Source organism: Arvicola amphibius, chromosome 1 (assembly GCF_903992535.2).
Source record: "Arvicola amphibius chromosome 1, mArvAmp1.2, whole genome shotgun sequence".
Taxonomy (NCBI): Eukaryota; Metazoa; Chordata; class Mammalia; order Rodentia; family Cricetidae; genus Arvicola; species Arvicola amphibius.
In genome coordinates this window covers 15,897,863-15,920,226 of record NC_052047.1, presented here as the reverse complement: position 1 = coordinate 15,920,226, position 22,364 = coordinate 15,897,863, and the positions used below count along the sequence as shown (strand labels likewise).

General features: G+C 39.7%; 1 protein-coding gene across 9 annotated transcripts in view; it reads left to right on the top strand.

Moving 5' to 3' along the window:
- The window catches only part of Npffr2 (neuropeptide FF receptor 2), a 157,383-nt gene that overhangs the window by 97,929 nt on the left and 37,090 nt on the right, over window positions 1–22,364 (top strand). For 5 of the 9 annotated variants that reach the window (XM_038343736.1, XM_038343725.1, XM_038343731.1 and 2 more), the window contains 3 exons: window positions 1,076–1,410; window positions 4,552–4,651; window positions 9,278–15,201. In XM_038343736.1, the coding sequence (XP_038199664.1) occupies window positions 1,083–1,410; window positions 4,552–4,651; window positions 9,278–10,106 (1,257 nt within the window). In that variant the 5' untranslated portion in view covers window positions 1,076–1,082 and the 3' untranslated portion in view covers window positions 10,107–15,201. Of the gene's footprint in view, window positions 1–1,075; window positions 1,411–4,551; window positions 4,652–9,277; window positions 15,202–15,735; window positions 17,545–22,364 lie in introns of those variants that run through there. The other 4 variants (XM_038343762.1, XM_038343748.1, XM_038343718.1 and 1 more) reach the window with 4 other exon arrangements.

Sequence of the window (22,364 nt, the reverse complement as noted above, 5' to 3'; positions counted from 1 at the left end):
GAGACTTGGTTCTTGCATAGTTGTATTTCCACTTGGAACACTGTCTAGCATATGGTAGTCATGGCACATTTTGTTAAATAAGCAAAAGAACAAAGAAGTTCACCTTAGTTCCAAGAAAGATGACAGAAAAGCACTCCTGAAAGGGTTAGCCTGGTGACTCTATCCCTTGTCTTGCCCCTTCATGAACCTAAATTATTTTCAGATTAAGGATTAGTACTTAGGTTTTGAGGTCATTTTTTGGACAAAAGTTTATATGAACAAAAGGTACACTGTAGATATTTTACATTTTGGTATCATGTTTCTGAATATAGCATATATGTGGTTAAAGTAAATCCCATTAAAACAAAAAAGGCAAAAAGGTAGAAAAGGAGAAAGGGTGAGAGGGAGGCAGGGAGGGAAGGAGAGAGGAAAATAATGCCAAATATATACTGAGTCTCTATGTTATATACTCTGAATTGTGTTAAGTGGGTTATAGTGTAAAATTAAGAACAAGAATTCTAGGGGAAGTATTAATAGCCTGAGAGACCAGCTCTCAAGGCTACACCCAGGGTTTGAAGAAAAGCTACACAGCACAGAAAACTGAAATTAATGTTTTTCTATCTGAGCAGTATGGAATACATTCACACATGTGCTTTTCAGGTCATGTTCTTTATTTTTCTGTCTATTCTTCTGTCCTCCAATTTTCTTCTAAGTTCTAATTCTTTCTGGTTCTTTTTTGTTTCAATTCTCTCTTACTTCATTGTTCGCCTAGTTTAAAAAAACACTTTTTATAGGAGGCTTGAGGCAAAAAGGAAAAAAATGTTGCAAGAGTTACATCTCATTGGTCATAGCACAATCCTTGAGTAAATGATAAAGGTCGAGCCGTTCTCCATGTTGATGCAGGGTTTCAAGGTTTCTGGTGTAAGACTGTGACAAGAGGATAGGGCACAGTGCCCAGTGAGAGGCTGTGAGACAAAGGTCTTATCAGCCAGACTTGGCAACTGAAGGATTGCACCCCTCTTATTAAACTCCAACACAGAAGTAATCCCTACCAATTTCTCACTAATCTTTTCTTTTCTACTTCTCCTTTTTTAAGGTCCACCATGAGCAAGAAATGGGACTTAAACGCCTCAGAAAACTGGAATCACACCTGGAGCAGCAATGACACGCAGCATTATTGGTACTCTGATATCAACATCACCTATGTCAACTATTATCTTCACCAGCCTCAAGTGGCAGCAATCTTCATTAGTTCCTACTTCCTGATCTTTTTCCTGTGCATGGTGGGAAACACTGTAGTTTGCTTTATTGTAATAAGAAACAAACACATGCACACTGTCACCAATTTCTTCATCTTAAACCTGGCAATAAGTGATTTACTGGTTGGAATATTCTGCATGCCTATCACATTGCTGGATAACATCATTGCAGGTATGTTGAGTTATGTGTGGTATAAAGATGACCTGAGAAAATTGTAGGCAGAAGTTTCTATCTCAACTAGCTCAGTCAAAAGAACATGAGGTTCTTAATCTCAGGGTCATGAGTTTGAGCCCCATGTTGGGTGCCATTTGTAGATAGAAGTTTCTGTCCCTCCTGGTCCTGGATCCATTCAGTCCCAAATAAATGCAGAGAGGCTTATATTAATTGATCTCTTATCTCAGGTTTATTACTAACTCTTACAACTTAAATTAACCCATAATTCTTTTAAATGTTTGGCCATGAGGCTTGGTTCTATTTCTCGGTGAGGTATTCTCATCTTACTTCCTCTGTGTCTGGCTGGTAACTGTGTCTCTCCCTTTCCTCTTCCCAGAATTCTCCTAGTCTGGTTGCCCCACCTATACTTCCTACCTGGCTACTGGCCAATCAGTATTTTTTAAAACCAATATGACTAACAAATATTTACACATACTTATTGAGTTCCCAGGAGTGTTCCAGGTATCTATCTTCATAAGATGACTATTTTAAGCAAAACATGCAATAATCAAATAGATATGTGGTTTGAGAGCAACAACTTCGCTCCCACACTTTTGGACCCCTGCTATCACTCCTTTGTGCCACCTCACATGTTCTAGAGGTGCAGGAATGGTGTATTTCTTGGTTCCAATAGGGTTTTCATTTAGTGTTAATTTAATACTGTTGTGTCAATTGAGAAACAACAGTTGGGATGTTCACATTCCCACCAATATAGAAAAATAATGAAATAATTGCAACATAGTAAAGTTATCTGTAGTAGAACAAGCTATTTCAAATCTCCTACCCTCTCATGACACTCAGTTTACTGCTATAGTTATTTTGAATTAAATGATTAATATTTTGTGCATAAATCACTCCACTGTACTCTACTCTTGATTTTGTTTCCAAATAGGAGGCCACATGTAGTATTTCCTGTCTTTATTTTTCGTAATTATGACCATATATCTAAGTAACATACAACTAATGTCATTTTATGTTTTCTAAGCTACATAAGAGAGAAATTCCATTTTAGTAATCCACTTATACCACATAAACACAAACATGCATTCAAACCCTTCACCTCCTCTATTGGTTATGATAGGAATTGCTGTTATTGTTAGCTGTCTCCCCACTGATACCCTCGTAATCTTCTCGGCTTCTCTTTGCACTTAGTACTCTGTTTTCTGATACCACATCTTCTTTCTACTTTATTCCTTCCTAAGAAATAGCACACTGGGATAAAACATTTCTGAGAACTGACACATCTCTAGATGTCTTTGTTTAGCTCTCACACTTGATTGTAGCTAGCTATGTGAAAAATTCTGGGCTGGGAAATTTTTCTCTCAGAATTTTAAGGTGATTACTTTTTTGTTACGTCTCAGAAATGCTGAGTTACTGTTGAACATTTCTGATTCTCTTTCTGTCTTTTATTTGAGTTGCACATTTTTTTTCTTCCTAAAAGCATTTTTAGTTTTCTTTATCCTTAATGTTCTGAATTTCATGAAATTAGGGCTTGGAAATTGGTTTATTGATTGCACTGGATATAAACTACTCCTTTCAATCTGAAAGCCAATACGTTTCAAGGATTGTAAGTTAAAGTTCTGCCTGATCAACATAAAAACACCATCCTCCAAATCCACAGGTTTGGGACTAGACAGATTGCTTAATGCTTAAGAGCAGGTCCCAGTGACCTAGATTCAGTTCCCAGCACCCTTGTTGGTTGCCTCAAAACTACCTATAACTCTAGCTTTGGGAGGGATTTGATGCTCTCTTTGGCCTCTGAGGCCATTTGAAAATACATCACCTGTATTTGCCTATACACACACACACACACACACACACACACACACAGCTAATTTTACAATAAATTCTTTTTTAAAATCCAAAGACTAAGTATGTAGGTCAGAATGTTTACCTAGCCTATACAGGATTCTGGGCTCAATTCCCAATACTGTGGCACAGAGAAGGGTTTTCTCAACTTTCATCTTGAGTTCTTCATTTCCGTTAAATCACTTGACCTATTTTTGTTTATTTTCTGTATGTTTCTGTAATATCATTTTATATTTCTGACATTACTGATAATGTGTTAATTCTATTTTTGTGTCAATTTTCTATTACATAGTCTTTTCTTAGAGCCCCTTTATTTTGTGTTTGAGGCTTTCTAACATTAAGAATTTCTAGCACTGTGTTTTAGTGTGAGGTCCTATGTGTTTAATAGACTCCCTGGGGAATCTATGGTCTAGACTGTCTGGGAGACCGAAGTGGGAAAATTGCAAGTTTGAGGGCAATCTGAGCAACATAGCAAAACCTTGTCTCAAAAAACAAAGTGAAATAAAGAAAAGGCAAATCTAAGTAGGGATGCCTGCTAAAATAGATTCCCTTGTGGTATTTGGGTTAATTGAAATTGGATATGAGTAGTTTGATTTTTAAAAAGAAATGAGGATTTTTTGAAAAATAAATTTTAAAATCTGAGAGAAGCTATCTTTTTTTAAAGCAATAGGGTGTTCAGAAGGTCAAACTGCTCTGACAACTTGTTTCTCTAGTCACTGAGGTTTGGTTAAGCAACCCATACTTCCACTCTTGATCAGGAGTCTTTATTCTGAACATCACTGTTATGTAAATTGTATATTGTGTATATTTTTTTCATATGTAATTCCCAGTCCCTCACAATTTATGAGGTGTATTTCCAAATTAGAAAATTAATGTTCTGGCTGCTTTGATCACTTAAAGCAAAGATTTGATGGTTTGCACTCTAGAAACTTACAGTCATTTTAAGCTGCTACACTGGGGCAAGGTGTGTATTTGTTTGTTTGTGGGTTTTTTTTTTTTTCCTTTTCTAGAGATACTATGAGTTAGAAAACAGGTTCAAATCTTCCCCTGTGGATTAAACACAGTGGTAGGTGTGAATTATTTCTTATTGTGTCTCAGATATAATAGTTGCTGTGCTAGTTTTCATCATGAACAGTACATTAATGAAACACTCTGTCCATAGAAATTAACAGGAGACAGCGCACGAACACGTTGTTCTGAGGCTGCTTTCATTTCTTGTCTTTTTGTTCATATTTGCAATATAGTGCATTAAAATAATCTCCTCAAAGGACTATTCCATTTCCCATCCAGGGTGGCCATTTGGAAGCAGCATGTGCAAGATCAGTGGTCTGGTGCAGGGAATATCAGTTTCGGCTTCGGTCTTCACCTTGGTTGCCATAGCCGTGGACAGGTAGGTCAACTCCAATCCTGAGTCCCAGACGGTGTTGATTTGTCAAGTTACTGCAGATTTTCCATGATATTGAATATACTGGTATAGCTATCCACCTGCAGCATACTACCACAAAAATACAATGCAGCATACTACCACAAAAATACAATGCAGCATACTACCACAAAAATATTGCTTCACTGAATTGAACATTTAAACAAATTATATAACTCATGCAATTTATACTTTCATGTAATTACATGTACTTTTTTCAGATCTTAAAGTGTTAGTATTTTCCCATGTAGCTATAGATTGGGAATATGAACTGAGGTAATTAATTTTAGAACCATTGCTAGATTGTTCTTCTTTGCAATAACTATAGGGCAAGGCCAGTTGGACCCTCAATGTTTGAAGTGATAAGCCGTATCACTTTCGGTTAAGAGATACATGACTTTTTGTGTGTCTGCTCACTCAAAATATACATGACACTTTTAAGGAACACATTAGATACAAGGATGTCCTCAAATGAACATTAGGTAGTAATTGGGGCTCTTACCGTGATCAAAAGGTATACTATTTTTGTATTTCTACCTCAATCTTAAGAGTGAACATTTACTTCCACTCTACATTTGATACTGAAATGCCTTGCATTCTTTCGGCAAGGTTTCTGACACTTGAAAAAAAAGGTAAACGTTGACCATCTTTATTTTAGAGAGTAAATGAGATTAAAACGAACAACTAATACTATTTTCTCAGTGGGTAATGTCAAGGACCTTCAGGTGAGTGAAACAGAGCGCCATAAGTCAACGTGGATGATTTTCAAAACCTAAACTGCCAGAGAGACTGATGCCCACTATACGGTGCCACAGTGTGAAATCTAAGCCACCCCAGATTCAGACAAATGCTGAAATGCAGAAATGCATATATGCGAAGAGATGACTAGCAACTTCTGCATGTCTCTGCAAAGGGGAAAATAAATGAGTGTGGCTGCCCAGAGGGATGCAGCTGCACCTGAGATGTTGTGTTTAAGACAGCACGGCATAGAGAGGAGAAGCGGCATCGGTTAGGTCAGGAGAGCAACAGCAGCAAGGACATCATGCATTTTCTTCCATTTTTTAGGTTTGAAAATTTGATGAGGTTGGTTAATAAATGAATGTAAAGTTGCCTTATTCTTTGCGTGGAGTGATGCCTTGATCTTCATCAGGGTATTGAATTTTAGTTTGTCTGTTTTACACATCCTGTCTTTACACAAGCTAAAGTCATCTGAGAAAATCGGACCTCAAGTCAAGAAATGCCTCCCTAAGATCAGCATGTAGGCAAGTCTGTGGGGGCATTTTCTTGATTAATAATTGATGTGGGAGGGCCCAGGTCATTATGGGTGGTGCTTTCCCTAGTAGGTGATCCTGGGATGAATAAGAAAACAAATTAAGCAAGCCAGTAAGTAGCACCCTTCCTTGGCCTCTGCCTCCAGAGTTCCTGTCATGATTCCCTCAGTGATGAAGTGTGATGTGAGAATTATAAGCCGAAATAAACACTTTCCTCCTAAACTGATTTTGCATGTGATCTTCTTGTTAGTTGTGCTTTGTCTTTTGAAACAGGATTTCAGTAGGTACCCTTGGCTGGACTGGAATTTACTATGTAGACCAGGCTGGTCTCAAACTCATAGAGATCTACTGTCCTCTGCCTTTTGAGTACTGGGGTTAAAGGCGTGTGCCACCACAACCTGTCTTGGTCATCGTCTTTATCACAGCAATAGGAACCATAGCTAGGGATTCATGTGCTTGAGTTTTTCTCCATAGTTATAGCTTTAGTTTTATTCATTTCGTTTTTAATTATCCATACATAGTCCCAATAATACAAAATAATTTGAAATTATCATTCTTCTTAATAGCCTTTGTCAGTTTCCTACATGTGCATGTATATCCTTTCATTCTCTCACAACCTCTCCTATCTCTGCTCCTACCGCTACCATGATCCCTTCCTTTCTACCAACCTCTTTCCTGACACTTATGACTTGGGGTTTGGTTTTGTGTCACACAGAGTTTAATGAGGCTGTTTATATGACCATGGCTTTGGAATTATTAGCGCCTGCTGCACTCACCAGAGGGTACATAAGAGGAGACCAACTTGCCACTCTCCCAGAATCTGTTAGTAGCTAATCATTCAGCAGTAGTGGTCTGTTCCAATGAGCCCCTTCACCATTCACAGCAGACTGTTGGTGGGATGAACTTGTACAGGCCCAGTACTACTAGGAAAAGCGGCTGTGAGTTCATGGTTGCTGTGGCCATATCATGCTATGAAGATGGTTTTTCACAGCCCTTCTCCCTGTCTTCCGGCTCTCATATTCTTTCTGCTTCCTATTCTTCACTTTTCCTGAGCCTTAAGGAGATTGAACAAACATCTTGTTTAGGTCTGAGTCTTCAACTGTCCATTCTTCTCAGCATCTTGTGAAGCTATGGCTCTCTACATTCATCAACAACCATTTATGAGGCGCTTCTCTGGTTAAGGCTGAGCATAGCCTTTGTCTGTGGGTGTAAACAGAGATATCAGAAGGAAGTTTGATGCTGTTTCCCTTTAGCTCAGCAGCAGTAATAGGTTCCTTCTTTGGGCCTGCAACCACTTTAATCAGGGTTTCTGACTTAAAGAAGTAGGCCTGGATTTCCTCTTGTGGAGCAGCCCCCAGAGTCTGTCCCAGAGAGGAACTGGTTTCCCCCATAATGGTTGAGTCACTGTTTCAGCCATGAGCACGTCTTGCCTGGCAGATTGGTTAATAAAGTTCACAGCCGAGTAAAAACTTTTGTCTTTAGTGCCTCTGGCAGCCTACAGAACACTGTACGGCACTATGTAAGCTACCTGGAAGGGAGAAACCTTCCAGCTCAGTTCCTGCTGGGTTTCTCTGTAGCTTGCATTCAAGGTGCGTGATGACTTCAGTAGTCTCTTCACGTATTCTTCAATGATTCTCTGAAGGTGTGTCACGAAGTTAATTTGGCATTTCTATTCAACCAGTACTTTCTTTTATCTGTATGTCTGTCTGCTGAGTAATAAAGTCTGTTTTGGAATAATCACAAAATCCAAAAAAAATGTGTTAAATAGGGAGACAATATCTAAAATGATAGAATTGCATAATAGAAGATACATATTATAATTATTTGTAAACATACCTAACTATAATAAAAGTGGCAATAACAAAAGTGGCAAAATTCCTCAACAGATATTGAATTGCTGTGCTCAACAGGAGGGTTCTTATCAGAACTTATAATGGTGCTTCTTGGACCCGTGTAATTGTGAACTATCTAAAACCACCTTTTGGGATAAGAAATGATCATTTATTCCCCTTGTGATTCTATGGGCTAAATGAGTACCTCTCTCAGTCTCCTGCTCCCTAGGCCACTCATGCCGTAGTGTTGCACTGTGAATTAAATTTGAGACTGATGTGTCTAAGATGGCTAGCCTGATGTGCTCCCCAGGGCCTTCTCCCCTGCGCTTCTCATCTAATTCAAGTTTCTTGGAATTTGGAAAGTGCATTTTCGGAAGAAGCATTCAAAAGGACAGCCCCGATGTGCATGCTTGTTAATGTCTACTAGCCAGAACACATTCCATGGCCAAGCACAGAAATAATATACTGGGAACATTAAGAACCCCAGGGGGAATTGGTTCATGAATTGCTACTGATGAGCTGTCTCCTGAACCACAGTAGAATGGGCTGCCTGCTGAACCTACCATTCTGGCGTCCAACTGCTTAGGTTGAAATCATGCATAACAACAAGCAGAACTGTGACCTTTCCTAAATCCTAATCTTCATATTTTAATTCATCGTGCTTAAAGGAACAGCTCTTGCAAGTCCATCAGACTAAGTCTACAGCAGAGTTCTAAGGGACCGTATTTGGTATATTCTGATGTAATACGGTTAGCACTATAATTCCCTTTTCTTATTAATAACATCTGATCTTTTTCATTCATGTCTTGTCATGGTCCGTACCAGCCCGGACCATAAATTATTTCTCAGACCAGAGGGGAGGTGTGGGAATAAAGACACAACTCACGTGATTTTATTGGGAGGGCGTTTTCAGGGGTCCTGCATGAAATCCTCAGTTCACATCCTGAAAATCACCCATATTTATTCTCCAAACAGCTTTTATACCAAAACCTAAACTGAGGGGGAAATTCATTAACATTCTGCTTCCTAGGTAGCCCCGAGAATGACTGTGGTCACGTCCACACCTTTCTATGCCCATTCTGTCACGTCTTCCTATCTATGACAGCTCTGTCACGTAGACTGAATTAACACCTCTTTCCCAGGCGACCTCCCAAATTACAAAGAAGGAGCAGAACAACATTAGCATATCCTGACCCTTTGTTTAGGATGGCCTCAGTTTATCTCAAAAGGCTAGGTGACCACCTTCTGTGTGACAGGTGCAAATTGTGACAGGCCTGAAATTCTGGCCGCCATACAATGTAGAAATATGGGCCTGTATAATACGGCCCCACAATTTCTGTCAGTTACATAAGCTGGCATTGCAGGCCGCGTTACCACAGGCGCTAACTTTCTGTGTCTGGGACGGAAATACAGGTGGACGTCCTCACACTTGTCAGCGTCAGGTTCAGAAACCGAGGCAGTGCCTCATTGATCTTTGCCTCTCATTGCAGATTCCGGTGCGTTATCTACCCCTTTAAGCCAAAGCTCACCGTCAAGACAGCCTTTGTCACTGTTGTGGTCATCTGGGGCCTGGCTATCATCCTCATATCTCCGTCTGCAGTCATGTTACACGTCCAAGAAGAAAAACACTACCGTGTAAGACTTGGCTCCCACAATAATGAAACCAGCACCGTCTACTGGTGTCGGGAGGAGTGGCCCAAACAGGAAATGAGGAGGATCTACACCACCGTGCTTTTTGCCACCATCTACCTGGCTCCGCTCTCCCTCATTGTTGTCATGTATGCAAGGATTGGGGCTTCCCTCTTCAAGACTTCAGCACACGGCACAGGCAAACAGCGCCAGGAGCCGTGGCATGTGTCCAAGAAGAAGCAGAAGGTCATTAAGATGCTGTTGACTGTGGCTCTCCTTTTCATCCTCTCCTGGCTGCCCCTATGGACTCTGATGATGCTCTCAGACTACGCTGACCTGTCTCCTAATAGACTGCGTGTCATCAACATCTATGTCTACCCTTTCGCCCACTGGCTCGCTTTTTGCAACAGTAGCGTCAACCCCATCATTTATGGTTTCTTCAATGAAAATTTTCGCAGTGGTTTCCAAGATGTGCTCCAGATCTGCCGAAAGAAAACAACACCCAAGGAAGCCTACGTCCTGAGTGCTAAAAGCAACATGGTCATAAACACATCTGGCTTGCTGGTCCAGGAACCCGCATCTCAAAATCCAGGTGGGGAACATTTGATGGGTGGAGAAAGGGCTGAAAATCCAACACAGGAATTCTTGATGGAAGAAATGGGAGGAGGTACTAACAGTAGTGAAGTTTAAAAGGAGCACAGGCCCCCAGTGCTGTCCAGTCTTATGGTACATGAACTATTTAGTGACTTTCATATTTCCCCTAAATTTTTCAAAGTCTGACCATTCCCATCTTAACCTTTTATTTTATGTGAGTCAAGTAAATCAAGTGTGCTTATTTTGTAAGACTGTCATTCTATCTGTCTATCTGCCTGTCCCTCTGTCTTTCCTTCTGTCCTCTGTCATCTATCTATCTAAGACAGTGGTTCTCAATCTGTAGGATGCAACCCCTTTTGGGGCAGTCAACCCCTTTCACAGGGGTCGCCTAAGACCATTAGAAAACACAGATATTTACATTGCAGTTTACAAGAGGAGAAAAGCTACAGTGCCAAGGTAGCAACGAAATTTTATGGTTGAGGGTTAGCACAGCATAAGGAACTCTATTAAAGAGCTGAGGCACTGGGATGGTTGAGAACCACTGATCTAGAAGGACACACATCTCCCTAAATTGTGAGAAATGTAATGTGTATGAAAGCACATTTTGTCAATTCTCCAACTGGCTTTGGATTTACAATTTTAGAGTTACTAATGTGTTCTGCTTCTTAAATGGGCTTAGTCTTTTAAGAAAACATTTGGACTATCTGAAGTCTTTGCTACCAATTTCTCACTGCTGCAGATTAATCTAGGTTCCTCTGGAAGCAAGATGGTGTAGGTCAGTCAGTAATAATGTCCCTGCTCACTTCACTTTGTATGTTAGAACTGCGGTACCAAGCAAGGGGACACAGATTTTTCTCAATTTAAAAAGTTTTTTTTTTCTTTGAAAAGTAAGAAATCAAAATAGTCCATAGAAATCACTGCTGAGGTTGGAGAGACAGCTCAGTGGCTTAAACCATTTATGGATTTTGTTGATCAACTCCCATCACCCATATGGTGGCTCACAACCACCCATAACCTAAATCCAGGATATTGGAATTCTCTTTAGACTTTTACAGCTACCAGGCACAGATGTGGGGCAGATACACACATGCAGCAAAAACACTTGTATACATGAAAGCTAAATACATCTAAGAAAGTTCTTAAAAGAAATTACTGTTGATTTTTTATTATATTCAGAGTTTGAGATATGCATTTTAACAGAATGTTCAAGCAAAAGGAGAAATCCTTTCATAGTGCAGCAGGTGTCAGGGAGTGCCACGTCTTCCTTCTCTTTGAAAGAGTGACATCAGAGCTGCTTGGTCATCGTCCCAAGAATTCCCTGACTATAGACAAAGCAAGGAGTCTTCTCTAAACTTCCTACTGGAACCAATATTTAAATATATCATTCATAGCTTAGTAAGTTAGCACTAAGGTATAAGAGAGACTTGATACTCCCCTGCTCCCACTATTCAGTGAATGATCTGAAGTGCTAAGTCCATCTGGGGTGAGATCGGTTCCCAGGAAGTTGAACATTACAAAAAATGGTTTCTTTGGCAGTTAAGAATAAATCCTGGACACTGAGATACCTTTTCTCTTTGCAGTCATTGCTGTAGTTCAAGTTGAACGGTTCTCAACAGGCCAGCAAGATTTAATTATCCAGGTTTGATCTAAATTGACTTATGACTTGTTCCCTGCTGCCATCAGGGTGTGCAGCTCTCTGAACCTCTAGCTTAGAAATTCCTCCTTATATTCTGGACTTCCTGAACTTCTGCTTATAGTTGATGAAATGGAACATTACAAATTTTTCATTAGAGATTATAACTTGCTCATGGCATTGTGACCGGGATAGACAGTTGACTAGTTCTCAGAACTCTTCCAAAGCCCTTCATTCCCTTCTTCCTGCACTTTGTCAGCTGTGTTCCTCACTGCCTCCTTCTTAGTGCTTGTGGTACTCATGACAGTAATCTGCTGCTGTGGTCTTGGCACTTTTAACTCTTTCTACAGTTGGCGAAATTGTCTTTCTTAAGTAGAGAGAGTTTGTTCTCCAGTGTGAAATGCTCCTGGAAGCTCCATTAAACCATGTGCAAACCCCAGGCTAGCCAAGGCCTGCCCCGTATCTGCTCTTTCTATCTCTGACAAAAATTATTTTCTAAACTCTTATCAAACTAAGATGCTTACCTTTGATTGTTTGTGCTTTGTTCTTACTATATTTTTTCTTTTTCAACTTTCTATGTTACTATTGTTTAACATCTGTTCAGAAGAGTCTCCTCCAGAAGCCTGTCTACATTCCTAGGGTAGACAGCTCCATCTTCATTCCAGCACATCCATCACATACAGATAAGACACTTTGCTTTTAATAAACTGGAGCAACTGAGGGAAGGCTGGAGAACACCAAAACATCCAAACATTTGTACTTAACATTTGGATTATGGGATTATAGAAAACTGAACACCTGCTAGGGTAAGACTTTGGACAGATATATTTTCCAAAGCTAAATTTTCACATTTGCAAGACTAGAATCACGGTGGTCTTACCCATTTGCTATTCTGTGAATATCACGTGATGTGAGAGAGAAGCTTGTAAGATGAAAAGCAGAGCGATCAGCATTTAGTATGAGGAAACGACATTTTGATTGGGCTGTAGTTACAATAATATAACAAAATAATAATCTTAACACCATGCATGTAAAGCAATTTTCAAAACGCTCTTTAAGCCTCACAGAAGCACTTTGAAGTATATGCTGTCCCCATTTTTTAGAGAGCGGAACCAAGTGCATAGTCGTTGGTTTTCCCAATTCTTTTAAATGCATTATCTTGAATATCTGTGGGAGGGTTATGCACATAGGTGACTGCATAAAGGAGACCAGAGCAGGGTGTCACATTCCTGAAGTTTGAGTTAATATGTGGTTTTGAATCACCTGGTGTGGGCAATGGAAACCAAACGGGTTCACTGGAATAATAGCAAGTGTTCTTAACAGCCCGTGGACCTAAAATCTTAAGGCTTAAGCATTATAAAAAGAAAACTAAAAGAGATTGGGAGGTCAATATATGTAATTCAAAAAATATTTTAACACTGGTATCATCTTTGTGTCATAATGAACTTATTTTAGACTAACCCATAACAGCTTTTTTAATAGCTATTTTTCTGACTGTAAAGTTAATATCTTTTATTTGAATTTTGGAGAAATACAGGCGATACCATGAAGAGAGTAAATTATATATGTCTTTTTATAAAGGAGAACCACCAGCTTAAAGATTTATTCTGTCCGTCCTCAAGGTCAGCACCTTACACCTCATCTCCATCAGCAGCAAACACCTTTAGAAGACGGGAAATGATGGGACAGACAATTACCACACAGGGAGTAATGAGACAGGCCAATTTTGAAACACTTTCGACCTTTACTATGCTTTCTCACGGTTGTCAGTGCATAGCCCGCACCTTGGGGCTGGGTGTCTCAGTGTAGCCTCACACCGTGCACATTTCTTCCTTCAACTTTGCTACTCTGAGAATTGAAAACACAGTTGAATGGACTGCTTTGCTTACTGGCTAGTACAGTTGAACAATGCTCTTTATTTCTAACTGATTTATACTTCTTCCAATTCTGTGGCCACTTCCTCAGCTTGTTTTGTCTTTTGAGCTTTAGGCTGTCAGTCCTCAGTGATAGGCAGAAATTATTACCTCATTGCATCGAAAACATCCCAGTTTGTTTTTGATTAGTGTTGCTTTTGTCTTGGTAAAACCCCCAGAGTGTTTGCTAGCGCACTTACTTGTCTGCTTTTCTGTCCTTACCGACTCCTTGACATCCTCTGAACCCACCACTCAATCTGTCACTCCTTGGCCACCTGGCTAGTTCCTCTTTCCCCTCTCAGGTCTTCCCAAAGCCTCCTTTGTGAACCCTGGATTTCTCATCTGTCTTCTGCCACCTGCAGTCTCCCCATTTCCCTTCATGTGCTGCCTCCTCTTTCTCCAGGGCTCAGCTCAAACCTCACCTGCTCATTTTTCTCCACAGGAGATTTCATTATTGCTAATATCTTAAAATTTCAATTACATACTTCTGTAATATCTATATTCCCTACCAAACAGAAAACTGTAAGGCAAAGATTTTTATCTCATATTTCATTTAATTCTGAGTCCCTAAGAGGGTACTTGGCATACAATAGGCACATGATAAATATTTATTGAAAAATAAATTAAACAGTTACAAATACCTTCTTGGCTTTAGCTTATTAATTATGTACAAGTCATATTTTATTTTCCTTTGTTGAAGGAAATCCAGAATTCAATTGAAGTATTAGGTAATTCTGAAATGCAAATTAAGTAAAATGAAAATCATTCATTATCCCACTTTCATACAGCAATAATCATTTTGTCACTTTGGGGCCTGTGTGCATGCTTTCATTAATAAGGATATGATTTTATGATATATGTTTTATACCTATTCTATTAGTTTAGTGTGTCACAGATATGTTTCCATGTTGTTTAAGAGTTTTCCAAATATTTTATTAATTTCAATGTTATTCCATTATTTAATAAGTTGCTCTGTGGCTGAAAATGTCACTAAAGTCTTTATTTTGTAGAATGTGTAATTATGTAAAATTCTCATAACACTAATCATATTCTAGCATCTCAGAATAGACTGTGAAGAAACAAAATTGCTTGGCTAAAATGTATTTCTTAATATCTTAATATTCATTGTAAGATTCTGCTTAATTCTTTAGAAGCACTTTATATCCATCTGAGGTATAAGATAATTTGGTCACATATGCTCTCAAATATTGCATATTCTAGAAAGCATATTTTTCCAAACAACTTAGTGAAAATACCTTACCTCATGTGTTTTGATTTAAATGTTTAATATTTCCTGCCAGCTCATGTGTTTGAATACTGGTACCATAAACCTATTTAGAATGTCTTGTAAAGTTTGGGGAGTCTTGGGGCCATAGGTCAGGTAGCAGAAGTAGGTTACTGGGAAGCAATCATGAAGATGCTATCAACTTCTGCTTCTTGCTCTCTGCTGCCTGACCCACCAAGTATAAACAAACAGTGCAGGAAGGTCCTGCTATTGTGGACCAAGCAGTTTGAAGTGTTGTATCTTTCCGCCTAATGGACTGTAACCTTTGGAACTGTGAGCCAAATAAGCTTTCTTAAGTATTAAGATGCTCTATTGGGTACTTTAGTCACAGTAGTTGAGAAAAGTAACACACACACACATGCACACACATACACACATACACACACACACACACATGTACACACAAATGGTACTGAGAAGTGGGATAATTTGTGATAAACCCAGCCACGTGGTCTTAGGCATTTGAATCTGCTATGTAGAAGGAGTAGGGAACAGATTGAAGCTTATGGGGTCTTATGCACCTTAGGTCCTAGAACCCTGAGTAGGGACATGGTGGAAAGAAAGGGAGCAGACACACAGATACGGGTGGAGTAAAGCCAGGATCAGGTGGAGTTCCCTGACAGCTGCCCCCTGGAATCTCAGCCTGTTAGACACAGCACAGGGGCAGGCGCTGGCTAGTCTCAGTGGGAAGTATGTGTAGGAGGTCAGTCTTTGCACAAACTCATCAACTCTTCATAAAGACTCAGACTCCCAAGGAGACCTTTACAACCCCTCTTGAGCCTAACTCATATAAGGAACTGCCTTGCCAAATGTCCCATGGGTCTGAGCCCTGGAGTCTTCAAAAGGGCCATGCTTATGTCAAATACATATTCATGCTGGGCTTCTCACCCTCAGGGTTTCCTCTGCTCCCTACAGAAGTTATGGAATAAAAAATACCCAGGATGTTGAAAGAAGAGTTTAAAGGGCCATTTTGATGAGATCTTGGAAGACCAGAAAATGCAAATGGACTGTGACTAACAGGTTTCAGAGAGGAACAGGACTGTATTGGGAACTCTGTGAAGAGATGTTAGTGTTACACTCTGCCAATTAATCTTGCTCCGTTCTGCTCATATCCTCAAAACGTGCATGATGCTTAATTCAAGGCAGTATGGCATCCAAGTCATGGCATAGTTGTTTCTTGGTGCTATTAGCCATGGTTCATAGTGAGAATCTAGAGAAGAAAGCAGAACAGGATGATGTGGAAAAGATACATCTGATAAATGGGGAATTGTGTACTAAACCTAGAAGGCTGAAGCGGGCAGGTTGCCATGGTGTCAGGCTCATTGTGGACTATATAGCGAGCTCCAGGCCACCTAAGCTACAGAGTGAGACTTCATCTCAAATCACTAAATAAATGAAGTCAAGTTGTAGACAAGGTAGATAGAGAGAAATGTCTGTGGGTGTTTAAGATAGTAGTGCCACCATTGAGAAAGTGGACACTTCCAATGGAGACAATGGAAAGAATGCCTCGAGGGCAAGACTCCACTTGTGGAAGTCTCTGGCTTATCCAAAGGATAACCCATTTGAAAGACACTGACTTCAAAAGTAAAGGACACGGCAGAGTCAAGCTGCTGGACCAAGTTCACCGAAAGGAAATGATTTCTCAGGTCATCCAGGTCATCCAATCCGGCACGAAGAGGCCACTGGAGCTGAGCTGTAGAAGGGTAACTAAATCTCAAACAGGTAGAAGAACTTGATCTCCTTTATACTATAGCGTCACGGAAGCTTGCATCTAGGGGATGTGGGCAACAGGGGATCTTAGGGCACTGTATGGCAGAGCAGATTCCCTGAGAAGCAAGTGTGTGCAACCGCGTAGATAAAATCTAGGTTGTAGTGATGATCCCAGGAAACCGAGGATACTTGAACTGTGAGGTGCCTGCCAGGGAAAGGTGGAGACACTCCATAGAGACAGCTTAAAAGAGAGCCCACTTGTCCCGCCAATGGCAGAATTGTGTGCTCAAGTCTATCCAAGCCTAATAGATCTCAGACAATACCACCACATGCCACAAACGCTGGGCATAGATCTATAGGAGTTAATTTCTACCCTGCTGGTCAATCTAGTTTCCGTTGGCTCATTCCTTGTTATGATTCTTTTCTTCCTTTTGGAATAGATTTTTAACTTGTTGCCAATGTATACTGCAAATTAAACAACTTATTTTTGGGCTTTGCAGGGACTCGCTGTTAAGAAATTAACTTGAGCCTCAACAGAGACTTGGAACTTCTGAAAGGCATTGGCACCTGTTAAGAGTACATAGCATTTTGAAGTTTGACTGAACTTATTTTGCGTTGTGAGAACACCATTTCTCTTTAGGGGCCAAGGGGTGGAATGTAATGATTTGAATGTTAAATGTTCCCTGACAGGCTTGTATGTTTATACAGTGAGTTCCCAGCTGGCTGCACTGTTGTGGGGGGGGGGGGTGCTCATAGAACTTTGGTGACTGGCCTAGCTAGCAGAAAGTAGGTCAAGGCTTCCAGTCTTAAAATTGGTATCTGCTTCTGCTTTTTGAAATTTTCTGCTTCCCAATATGCTACAGAGTGACTGAGTCACACTGAAGCTTCTGCCACAATGACTGGGTTACTTCAAGCTTTCTGTCTACCGTCATTTCCATGGTGGACTGGTGACCTCACAGTTGTGAGCCGAATTAAACCCTCTTCACTGCTCAAGTTGCTTGTGTCAAATATTTTATCAAAGCAACATGAGGACTAATAAATATTTTTATTTCCTTGGTGTACATTTGAACATGGAAAATAGTTCTTTTCAGCATGATTAAGTTGAACTCCTCTTTATCTGTATTTATTTGTGTTTACTTTTTGTCTAGTTTTCTGTTACCTTCTTTGTCTATATTTCAGTTAGATTATTTGGATGTTTTCCTTAGTTAATTAAAAAAGGACTTTCTAATTCAGAACACTAATCATTGGCTATCAGCAGATTTCAATACTTTGTCCATATGTACATATAACTATATGGCTATACTCATATATATTGGTACTGGGAAGGCTAATTTTTTTAAGTGCTTTAAAAAGAATGGATGTGTGTACATATCCTTTTGTTTTGTTTTTTGGCTTTTATTTATTTGTCTTTTCTTATTTTGTTTTGTTTTGTTTTCTGAGACAGGAGTTTTCTGTATGGCTTTGGAGCCTATCCTAGAACTCACTCTGTAGATGAGGCCAACCTCAAATTCTCAGAGATCTGCGTGCCTCTGCCTCCCGAACCCTGGGTTTAAAGGTGTGTGCCACCACCACCTGGCTTCATATCTTTTAGTAAAGCTCTTCCTGAAGGCTGTCAACCAGGAACCCAGGTTTCTTCCCTCTTATTGCTCCCCTTCACCTATAGCAGGAGTCATAAAGCTACCATCTAATTGGGCCTGCCATCTATTTTGGTAAATGAAAGTATATTGGAGCACAGCCTGACTATATTTTATTTTTTGTGCCTGCTTTTGAGCAACAATAAAAGAGCTGGGTAGTTATGATTGATACCATATAGTTTACAAAGGGTAAAACTATTTGCTCTCTGAACAAGTCAAGGAAAGTCTGCAAACTCAGGCTTAGAGCATCATCTTGTCTCCATGACTAAGTGGAAAACAACTGACCATAAACATATTTATGTAAAGGATCCTGGGAATGGGAAGGGAGGAACCCTTGCCTAGACAGTTGATATTAAGCTAGAATGCAGACTATTGCTCACATGGATCAAGGCAAGGTAGAAAATATAGTCTTCAAATGAGCATAAATATGTACAAAGGAAATTCTCTTGCTATTCAAAAAAGGCAGAACAACCTTTTTATTTTTACATGATGGTGATGAATAAATTGTCTGTGTCTTACATTAACCTTAGTTTGGACTTCAAGAAATCTTTCCAAGTCTTTACTTAAGTTAGGTACCTCTGAACTTATTAGAAGTAGACTCTTTCCCCCAAAGAAGCCTGTGCCTGAATGTTGTAGGAAAGCCACTTGTTTGTTCCCAGCTGCTCAGCCCCAAAATAACCACACAGAAACTGTATTAATTAAATCACTGCTTGGCCTATTAGCTCTAGTTTCTTATTGGCTAGCTCTTACATCTTAATTTAACCAATTTCTATTATTTTATATTTTACTGCAAGACTCATGACCTGCCAGCAAGTTTCCAGCCGGCAGCTCGCATCTTTCCTCTCTGGCAGCTACGTGGCATCTCCTTGACTCCGCCTACTCTCTTTCTATATATCTCTTCCAGTCTGGCTATAATCTATTAAGCCATTGGCTGAAAGCAGATTTTTTATTCATTAACCAATAAAAGCAACAAATGTACAGAAGGACTTCCTACACAACCTGAATCCTTGGTGCTTCTGAATATCACTACATTTTTTTTGCAGTTGGTAAAGGAACTTCATTGATGTAACAGACTTAATAATTTAGAGATAGGATATCATCCTGAATTGCTCAGGTGCCCAGCATAAGCACGAGGAAGATGCAGTAAGGAGAGGCAGAGGGTGACCTGGAGCAAGCCCATCCAAGGTGAGAAGCTTGGGAAGTTTGTCATTGGAAATGCAGGAAGGAAACACATACAAAGTCACATGAGTGACATCATAAAAGACAGAAAAGGCAAATGTCTTATCCACTGTTCTATTGCTGTAAAGAGAAACTATAACCATAAAAAAAGCATTTTATTGAGGGCTTATTTACAGCTTCAGAGGGTTAGTCCATTGTTACTTTATTATCATCATGGAAGGAAGCAGGCGGGCAAGGTACTGAAGCAGAGGTTGAGAGCTTAACATCCTCATCTGCAGCCAGGCAGGCAGGCAGGCAGGCAGGCAGGCAGGCAGAAAGTGAGGGAGGGAGAGAGAGAGAGAGAGAGAGAGAGAGAGAGAGAGAGAGAGAGAGAGAGAGAGAGAGAGGGGTATGAAGCATCAAAGCCCCCTCCCAGTAACACACTTTCTCCAACAAGGACACACCTACTCCAACACATCTCCTAATCCCTCCAAACAGTTCATCAATTGGGCACTAAGAATACAAATGCCCATGTAGCACATTCTCATGCACATGACCACAGCAAGAAAGTATGCTTCCTTGGGCTTCCAGAAAGGAAAACACCCTTATAAATTACTTGGATTTAGCTCGGGGAAATCTATGTTGGATTTATATCCATCAGGACAGTAAAATTATGCATCAATTATCATCAATCCACACAAATAAGGGTAATTTGTTATGTCTATAATAGAAAACTCATATGGAAATGTGTAGTCACAAGTGAGAGACTGTCATAACAAACTTAATATGTGAAATTGGCCAGATGAATTCCAGTGCAGAGATAGAAAAGATTGTGAGGAGAGTGTTAGGAAAAGCTTGAAAAAACTTTTTCTAGTAAAAAAACACATTTCCTTAGGAATACTATCAAGTCTATGTGTGAGGAAGCAGAAGGAAATGACCACCATGATAGAGACAACTTAACAACTTCTTGGAACATGTGTGCATCACCATAGAAAGATAGTTGTTTAAAAATCTAGTTACTTCTAGAGGTTCAGGAGGAAATGAGGACTGTGTTATGGTTAATTGGAAGAAAGGAGAACTTTGGTACACAGCGGCACAGTTTTAAGAAACACATTTTTAATAAAGAACTTGGACATTTTATCAGAGGGTTTTTACAAGTACCAAGGATTGAACTCAGGGCTTAGCTTGGGCTAGCCAAGAAGCAGGTGGTATTTTTGAGAAATGTGTTGTTAGTGTGCTTGATGGCTTGTTGGTGCTTCATGTAAAATTCTAAAGGAAAGGGATCCATCAAGAAAATGAACTGTCAAAAGATAACAATAATAAAACAGAACCTTACCTTGATGTTTCGGGAAATTTGGAGGCTATACAAATCGCAAATCCGGGATTTGCTTCTCATTGATAGCTATGTGGTTTACATATAAAGGGCTCAAACTCTCCATCCAAATCAGGATGGACTTGTTACCAACCGGTTGGCTATGTGTGAGAGACTTAGTCTCCCCATCAGATTCAAGTTTGCCTGCTAGCTGCCAACTGCACAGCTGTGTAAGGAACTCAACCTTTCCATCACACTCAGTATATACTACTCATTGCTAGTGCATGGGTATGTGTGAGGGACTTTATCTCTCTAAGCATCAATGTGCTCCTCCATGAAAGGTATAGTAGCATGTCGTCACAGATGAGTTCTGTGACATAAAGCACTGGACAGAGTTTATGCGGTGATGTCAGTAATTTGTCTCACATGTATTTTATTAGCATGTCTATTTTTCCAAATCAATTGCAAAATGATACTGTAATATCTTTATTGCACCTTGGATAAAAAGTTATGCTACACGACTGTGAACTAGAATGAATTAAATAAAATACTTTTCAAAAAAAATTCTTGGTTTTCTGTGAAGCATTTCTTACAAATAAATGTAATTATGGTAGTGAAGGATTTAAGAAGGTATTTTCTTTTACTTTTATTTCTTGCCTGTCTGTTGTATGTATGCTATGTTTGTGCAGTGTCTGTGTGAAATCTGAAGAGGGAGTCAGATTCCTTGGAATTGGAGTTACAGCTTGTGAGTGGTCTGATGTGGGTGCTAGGATAGAAACCACGCCCTCTGTAAGGGCTGCAAGGGCTCTTAAGGGCTGAGCTGTCTCTGTAGCCAAGGTTCTTTTATTTGTTCTCCAAAATCTAACAAATGAGTAAAATTTCAGGTAAAGAACTTTGCCAAGAATTGTATTACTAGCATCTTCATTTAGTAATTAGGTATGGATTCTCTTTACTGAAAATATTCAAAATCTATTTGGAAAATTCTGTTATAGCCACCACAGAATTGTTTCTTTTGAAATATAGTGTTTTTTTTTTTTTTTTATAATAACTGACTAACATCTACCTGACATTACCTAAGTATTCCTGTGATGAGCATTCTTGTCGACTGGGCAGATTTTTATGGTTCTAGTGAGGTATGTGTGCTAGGGAAGAGCTGCTGGTGGTGAAGAAACATCATGTGATGGGGCTGAAAACTTTATGACCCATTTGGTTTAACCAGGGTCATTCTTGTGACCTTTGATTTGTAATTATCCATTAACATCTGGCAGAGTCAGTAGTAGGAACAGAATTTAAGGAAGGGGATATCAGAATAAGGGTCGTATGATGGGGAAAATAGGAATAATGGGGAGGAGCACTTCTGTGGTAAAAAGGATAAAGGGCAGGGCAGAGGAGTGGGCTTAGAGAGGAAGAGTTAACACTAAAATTTGAAAAATTGTATTTTTTAAAACTTGATTTGTTGGGTCCACAGGGGCTGTGCAAAGGTGGGGACAGAACACCAAAGTCTAATAAACCAGATTCAAACTTTATTCTGGGAAAAAATAAAAAATTAAAAAAATAAATTTCCATGGGTCACAAAAAGCTTATCAGCTAGCTGAGACCACTTGTAAGGATGGACTTGTAAGGCTGTGGCAAAGGACGGTTCTGAATTCCCCATTTTTACAATTTTCAGGTATAATTCAGATACAAATTGTCCTTCTTTGCAATTTCCA